The sequence below is a fragment of the Otolemur garnettii genome, unplaced genomic scaffold, assembly GCF_000181295.1.
Source record: "Otolemur garnettii isolate 467f Iridium unplaced genomic scaffold, OtoGar3 scaffold00312, whole genome shotgun sequence".
Taxonomy (NCBI): domain Eukaryota; kingdom Metazoa; phylum Chordata; class Mammalia; order Primates; family Galagidae; genus Otolemur; species Otolemur garnettii.
The window spans coordinates 409991-417674 of NW_003852707.1; the positions used below are offsets into that span (position 1 = coordinate 409991).

The window sequence follows — 7684 nt, forward strand, 5'->3', positions numbered from 1 at the left end:
CAGCTACTTGGGAGGCTGAGGCAGGAGACTCGCTTGAGCCCAGGAGTTGGAGGTTGCTGTGAGCTGTGATGCCACAGCTCTCTACCCAGGGGGACAGCTTGAGGCTCTGTCTCAAAAAAAAAATAAAATTTAGGTTACTAGAACTATTTTTCATAAATATCAGGATCTATTTTATCATATTAAATCTGCATGTATTTTTTATTAATTCCAGAAGCTCTAAATTCCAAATCTGTTTTTAAGTAAGAAACTTATCTCTGAAGGCTCAGTCTTAAAACAAGAATCAAGTCAGAGAACTCTATCTTAATTTTAGAGACTTGAGGAAATACTTTAAGAAAACATTTTTTAAAAACTATTAAACAAGGATGAGTGGTATGTTAACACGTTTATAGCTCAAGGCATTAATTACAAAGCTGGTCACAAAGTTTTTACTTGTTAAAATCAAAGTTTTTTTAATCAAAAAATTATACCCAGTTTTTTTTTAGAAATGTGATTCATAATTTTTTCATTCAACAAAATTCAGTGTGGATTGTGTGCAAGCCCAGCGAGGGCCACAGGGAACCAGGCAGACAAAGGCAGCACCCAGCGACCCACGTTCTATCTAGAAGGCAGGCCTCTCAGAGGGGAGCCGCACAGGGGACAACTCCCAAGGTGGGGTCCGTGTATGCAGTGAAAGCAGCAAGCCAGACACTGGAGGGGAGTCGCAATATTCAGCAGGTTTGGATCTTAAAGAACCTGCAGGGGACATGGCAGGGGATGGGATGATGACAGCACTGACTCAGGCCTGGGCTCACAAACCTCCGTAAGAAGTTTAAACCCTCTGCTGAAGGCAACAAAGAACCAGAGACACTGATCTTACAAAGATCATTCTCGCCAGCATCATAGAGAAAAGGCGGAAGACAAGTATTGATCTGTGGAAGGTGCTAAGACAGGAGGCCGACACCCTCTCCGCGGCAGAGAATGCAGAGGGTCCCTGGACCCTGGTATGGTGTGGAGAGAGGGTAACTCCAGGGTGATGGCCTGGGCATCTGGGAGGAAAACTTCCATTACCAGGACCGTGAACCAAAGGAAAACATTCCCTGCTTGGTTCAGGCAGTCGCCCCTCTGTGCTGCCAGACAGCCTTTCTACCTCTTGAACTGGGCTATAAGCTCCTTAAAGGCCAGGGTGGTGTCAAAACCCCCTTCCCTCCCCACCCCACTCCTAGATGGACCATAATCAATGTTTGCCGAATGAATGAAAAAACAAACAAGAACAACCAACCATGCCTGTGCTGAGTTTCTAGTTTGCTCCTCAACAAGGCTACAGGTAAAAACACTTTCTAGTTTCCAAGCTAGAGAACTCTGGAGAGGGGGACACAGGAGGGTGTACCTGCTTGTGTTCAGATATGTTTGTACAAAAAATTCTGCTTGGCCTTCTTTAGAAAGCCCAAATTCTCACACTGGAGGTTTGCCTCCCTATGAAATGTGTCTCGCATAGTAGTTAGCAAGCTTCCCTCCCCATCTTTGCTTTCTGTTCTTTCTGGAAGAATGAGCCCGGTTCCCAGGGAAACGGCGGTAGAATTCTGACCGTCCTCCAGCGTTTTCCCTGTGAACTCCTCTGCTCATCACGGGAGCGCCCCCGCCCACCCCGAGGAGCGGCGCCTTTCCCGTAGGTGTCTCCCAGCTGCAGCCTGACTGCAGGCGCTTTCTGACAGTTTCCTCAGGCTGCGTTAATTAAGTTCCCCAGCTAAGACTGAGAGTCCTCCTCCCACGCGCATGGAAAATCTTGGGAGCTCAAGCTTTATACTTGGTGAACGCGGCTGAGGGGTAAGGCGACCCCGGGACACATCGCGGTACCCGAGACAGGATGCAAAGACAGAGGGATTTTTGCACCTTGTCACTCGTGCACCTATGAATCCCCAAGCAAACCAAGCGCACGTCTGTAACAGTCCCTGGGGGCGCGGAGGGGAGGGCGTCTTAGGACTCTTGCAAGATTCTGCCCCTCCCTCTTCCTTTACACTCCTGCCCATCAAGAACTTTCTCCGGCCATCCGAGGATATTTGCAACTCCAGCCCTTTCACTGAGCAATGGCCTTGGTGCCACCAGACTCACCACCTCAGCACTGTAGCTCAATCATGACACATCTTGTAAATATTTAGCACACAGACGCATCTCCCAGTAGATAAACAGACGCTCTTCATTAGTTTGTTTGTTGCTTGTCAATACAACTGTCTTGAATTTAAAACCCAGGAGCTCTAAAGGGGAGAATGGCGTCTACTTAATTAGATTTATACAATGGCCAACTGTGGAACATCGTGTGGTTATTTAATACTTCTTATAATCCCTCCTGATTACTCTCAAATTGATGCCTTCCTCGCCCTTGTTCTAATCCTCACCACTTTATCTGTATATTTCCATAATGGGCCCCTGCCTACTCGGATTTATCCTGTAAACAATACTCATACTTTAAGCAGGGGTCTTCCTAGCTCAGAAAACCTCAGAAGGTCTGCACTGTTTGCAGAATAAAGTCCACTCTCACCCTGGTAGGTCCTGTTTTATCAATCCCAGTTTCTCTCTAAACTTGAATAGGCATCTTTAGTTTCAGTTAAACCCGTCTCCTCCTTACATACACTCAAGCTGCAGACACATCCAAGAATACAGAGCTGGGCTTCAGGAGACCAGAATTCTGGTCTGGCCGCTGTGGTTACTTTCTCCTTCTGCGCTCCTACCTCTGAACTTGTTCCCCCTTCTCTCCATCAGAGGGTGAGTGACAGGGCCCCAAGAAACACTGGATGTAAGGATGTTCCAACAGTGCCAAAAAGGGTCAGTAAATACTTAACTGTGGTCCACTTGCCAGTCCTTCCTCCCTTGCCTCCCCCAAACCCACACAACAGGATTTTCACAATATTTCTCTAGCCAGCCATGCTGTTTCCCTCTCCTCTCCACTCAGCCAGTATTTAGTTATTGCTCAAATTAAGGCTCAAGTTCTACTCTCTTGTAAGTTCTTTCTTCCTTATTTTTCACCCAAAATGATTTTCCTTATTTGGCTTTCTATAATTTTTACTTACTTGTTTATCTATCTATCTACCTACCTATCTATCTATCTATCTATCTAGACAGGGTCTCATGCTATCCCAAACTGCAGTACAGGGGTGTCATCATAGCTCACTGCAACCTCCAACTTCTGGGCTCAAGCAATCCTCCCACTTCAGCTTCCAGAGTAGCAGGTGTATACCACCATGCCCCACTAATTTTTTAATTCTTTTGTAGAGATGGTTTTTACGTTGTAGAGATGTATTTTTGCTATGTTGCTCGGGCTTGAACTCCTGGGCTTAAGGATCCTCCTGCCTTGGCCTCCCAAAGGGCTAGGATTACAGCCATGGGCCACTGTGCACAGCCTAGTTTTTATTCTTTATATAAGCATCTGGTAGTTGTTATTAAACAGTTATGTGTAAGTGTTCCAATGTGTAAATCTTATCTTTACAAATATACCAGAAGAGAGGAGATAGAGAAGCGAGTGATTAATGGGTAGGAAGTTTCAATGACGGATGGTGGAAAAGTCTGGAGATGGACAGTGGTGATGGTTGTGCAATAATGTGAAAATATGTAACGCCACTGAATTGTACTCTTAAAAATGGCAAAATTTAAGTTACTGTGTATTTTACCATAATAAAAAAAAATACACCAAAGTCGCCAAGGACCAAATGTCATGCTCCGTCAGCCCTCACACGTACGAGCACAGCACTGATTACTGTTAGACCACTCAATAAAATTATCAAATATTTGCTAAACAAAGACAATAATATCTGAACATTTACAGATCATTTTACAATGCATAAAGCCCCTTCACCAAAAATCATTTTAAACATTTGATCCAAATAAAACCCTGTCAAGTAAGAAAGACAGGAATTTATCTTCATTTCATAGAGGAAGAAATTGAGACTTGAAAGGTCTAGTGCAGTAGTTCTCAACCTTCCTAAAGCCTCAGCCCTTTAATACAGTTCCTGTGGGTCACAACCCACAGGTTGAGAACCGCTGGTTTAGCGAGTCCACTGCAATCAGCAAATACCTGGCAGAGCTGAAATTCACCTGGGTCTCATAAATCTGAGAAATTTCTCAAGGTTTTTCTTAATTGTTCTTGTTGGAACAAACAATTAGTGCTTTTTCTCTCTGGAAATATTCACTTAAGAGTATGTTTCATTAGGTAAGAAAAGCCTGGTGCCCTTAATCAGCAGCTGCTCCCCCACAGAACATTAGCAGGACAACTTAAAGGCTCCCCGGCTCTCTACTCATTCCAGACCCTGTGGACAGCTGGCCCCATCCGTCCATGCTGGCTGACCTGACTTGGCAACCATCAGCCTATTCCAGATAGAGAGGAGGTGCTCCAAGGTAAACCAGGCCATCTAACCTAAGAAGAATGCAGGAGAATTCAAATTTCTTTAGGGACTATTACCAAAAAATCAGAACTCTCAGAAAAGTTTATCAATCATCTAGCCACATCCAGATTACCGAGGTACCAACCCATTGTGGATTGAAAGGTGTATTTCATTTCCTTAAAAGGCCTGCTCTAAGCTCCCAGCTGGTTGAGGACAGTGCCCTGTGCTTGCGGAGATAGTGCACATATTCAGCATTGCTGTTCTGACAAGTCACCTCCCAATTAGGCTTCAATTGAGGCAAAGGCTCAGGGTGTTCCCTGGTTCCTGGAGAAGCTTCCTTCTAGATACCGATACTCCAGAAGTTTCAACAGTCCACTGAAAGGAACCCAAGTTATTTGGAAACTGATATCCCTAAATGGTAAAGCAGTCTAACTCCAGAGTGAGCCTCATTCTTTCAGCCTTTTAAAATGTCCTATCTGTAACACGGTAGGAGTTTTTCTTCTCCCCATGAGTTGTAAAATGCAATCTTTTAAAATAGAAAATGTAAGTATTACTAGCCTTATTAACTAAACACACCCTGGAAAGAGGAGGTGGGCACTCTGAAATGCCTATTCATAGTCGTGCTAATAGACTGTCTTCTTAGAAAAAGCACTGCTACACTATTACAAGTCCTCGTGCAGCAAGGCTGTTCCACACGGGAGAGCAAGGATTACCAAAGTCCATGACACTCTCTGAACTGTAGATATAATTAGGCACCACAGCCATTATAACGCTACACACGTCATCGTGTGCTACCAGCATCTGTTGACAGATCTCATACCCAGCATATCACTGAAATGGCAAGTGTGGAGAAGGTAGCCCACAATAGAAACAATGGCATTTTATCCCTGTCCTGTTCCAACAGTTTGTCTCATAGGACACAAATAGAGGCCACTGCTCTGGCTGCACTGGGCTCACAGTTCAATATCATTTTACTGACTTGAGCAAGTTGAATCTTCAAGATCTGTATTCTCATGTACTTTTGGGGTTTTCTGCCCAACAGTCAAACTGTCTTAAAAAAAAAACAAACTGAATTCTCGCTTTAAGCTTTTTAGCATTGCTTTGAACTGGGATCAAGAAATACATCTTTTTAGCATTACTTTGAATATAGCTTTTTAGCATTACTTTGAACTGGGATCAAGAAATACATCTTTTTAAAATAATATACTTTACTTCAAGTGATATACAATTATAATAGTGTAGTCAGCACAGAAATCCCAAACCTAAAAGAATTACAATACCATCTATCAAAAAATATAGCAAATACATTAAAATATTGAATATAGTGTAAGACATATCAATGGAGCTTCTGGAAATGGATATTAGTTCCATCTGGCTATTGTATTGTACTTTAAAATATCAACAGAAACCACTGTGATTAAACTACTACTTTTTTGGCCGAGGATGGACTTGAACCTGCCACCCTTGGTACATGGGGCCGATGCCCTACTCCTTGAGCCACAGGCACTGCCCTAAACTATTACTTTTTAAAATGATGGGCAGACTACCTGTCCAATTTCTTTGCTACTTTACCAGTCCTTATAAGAAAAAAAGCAATCTTCAGGAGTTTAACCCATAAAAATGTAGTAATCAGAATTTGGGGAAAATTTAAGACAAAATCATTCACTTTTTAACTTCTCGCTGCCTGGTGCTGCATCAACTGGCCCAGATGATACATTAGTAATCCTCGGCCATTTGCTTCCTTCACAGTAAGTCTGTAAAAATCTGCAGAAGGTTTGAAATTTTTTCTTTATAGATTCAACTTCTATTTATCACCACCATGCTCTTGTTTCCAAGAAAGGTAGAAATGGTAGAAGCCTCAGGAAACTAAGGCAGAAATTAAAATGTAGCTAAATTAGAGCTTCAAAATAATAACAGTAAGTGGTATTTTAAGTGTGAGGTTAGACAAATAGACATCCTGATGCAAAAATAGTGCTTGGTTACTTGATAATTATCCAAACATGAGGCCTCTCTCCTTCCAGCTAACATTTTGTTGGAAGAGAAGTATGGGATACTACTTCACCATCATACACGTAGTCACCATATACTATCACACGTCACCTGTAGTGGTAACTACGCAGCAATTCTCATACACACTTACAGTCAACACAAGTTATCCACTTAAAAGCACGCCCTTAGATGGGAAATCCATCTTGTCCCATGCCCAGAAAAATTAAGGATAAAAAAAGCAAAGAACGCCTGGCTTTTGCCATGACCCTATTATCATAAGGCAGGGTTAGCAGGTTTCTGCTGTCCATGCCTGACCCAACCAAGGCTCTGTGCCCAGTCCAGTAAGAGGACAGAGTTAGCCTCGGGCTGAGCATTCCCTGTTTATTCTAGCCAAGGGGATCAAGAAGAAACCTTGAAACAGTGGAATGTTCCATTGGGCCTCCAGAGAGTGCCAACCAAAATGGGGAGGGAGCTTTTAGAAACTGGCTGACTCCTTCGTCCCCGTGTGCTTACCGCAATGAACTATAAATAGAACGTGAAATAATTATTACTTTATCGGTACATGTCCAGTGTTCATACGACATCCTTCCCCAAGGGACCCAACACATTTAATAAATGACTTTCACTGACTCTGGGGGGCAGCCCTGGGAAAACTGGAAGGAAGGAGATGTTCACTTTACCTGTTTTATTTGGGAAGAGAGAGGCGAGGGGAAAAGTGGACACAACGGGGTCAGGAAGGTAAGACTCAAGGCCGGGGACCGAAAGGCTCAATCACAGACCAGAGACTCTGAGATTCCGTCTAATGAAGCTTGGTATGAGAAACAAAACACACTCACACGGTACCGTTCTTCCCGAACACTTGCAGTTTGTAACTCTTATGTGACTAACACACGCGCGCGCGCGCACACGACGCCCAGAGTCCTGCCTGTCCCTGGACACGGTCTCCTTCCTAATGGGGTCCCCGGGGCGGCTGGGACGCAGGACAACACACCACCGCCACAGAGCGCCCCCTCGCCGGCGCGCACGGCCGGCGCCCCGCGGGGCGCGGGACACGGGGACACGCGGACACCCGGGCGGCCCGCAGACGGCGGCTCGGGCCCCGGCTGACCTTCCTCTGCTGCTTCTCCCAGGCCGGGTCCAGCAGCAGGTCGCGGTCCCACTCCTCCTCCTGGACCATGTACTCATCCTCGTCGTAGACGTAGTTGTACTGCACGCCGGGCTCTATCTGGTTCATGGCGCTCGGGTGGCCGGGCTGCGGCGAGGCGCGCGGGGCTCGGACGGACGGACTGGCGGGCGGAGCGGCACACGGACTGACGGAGGCGCGGGGCGGGCGGCGGGCGACC

General features: G+C 45.2%; 1 protein-coding gene across 2 annotated transcripts in view; it reads right to left on the bottom strand.

Annotated features, from left to right (window-relative positions):
* ACTN2 (actinin alpha 2) overlaps positions 1-7575 on the bottom strand; it is a 78419-nt gene extending 70844 nt beyond the window's left edge. For both annotated transcript variants that reach the window (XM_012813834.1, XM_012813835.1), the window contains exon 1: positions 7450-7575. In XM_012813834.1, coding sequence (XP_012669288.1) covers positions 7450-7575 — 126 coding nt within the window. The remainder of the gene's footprint in view (positions 1-7449) is intronic.
* Between the last annotated feature and the right edge of the window lie 109 nt (positions 7576-7684).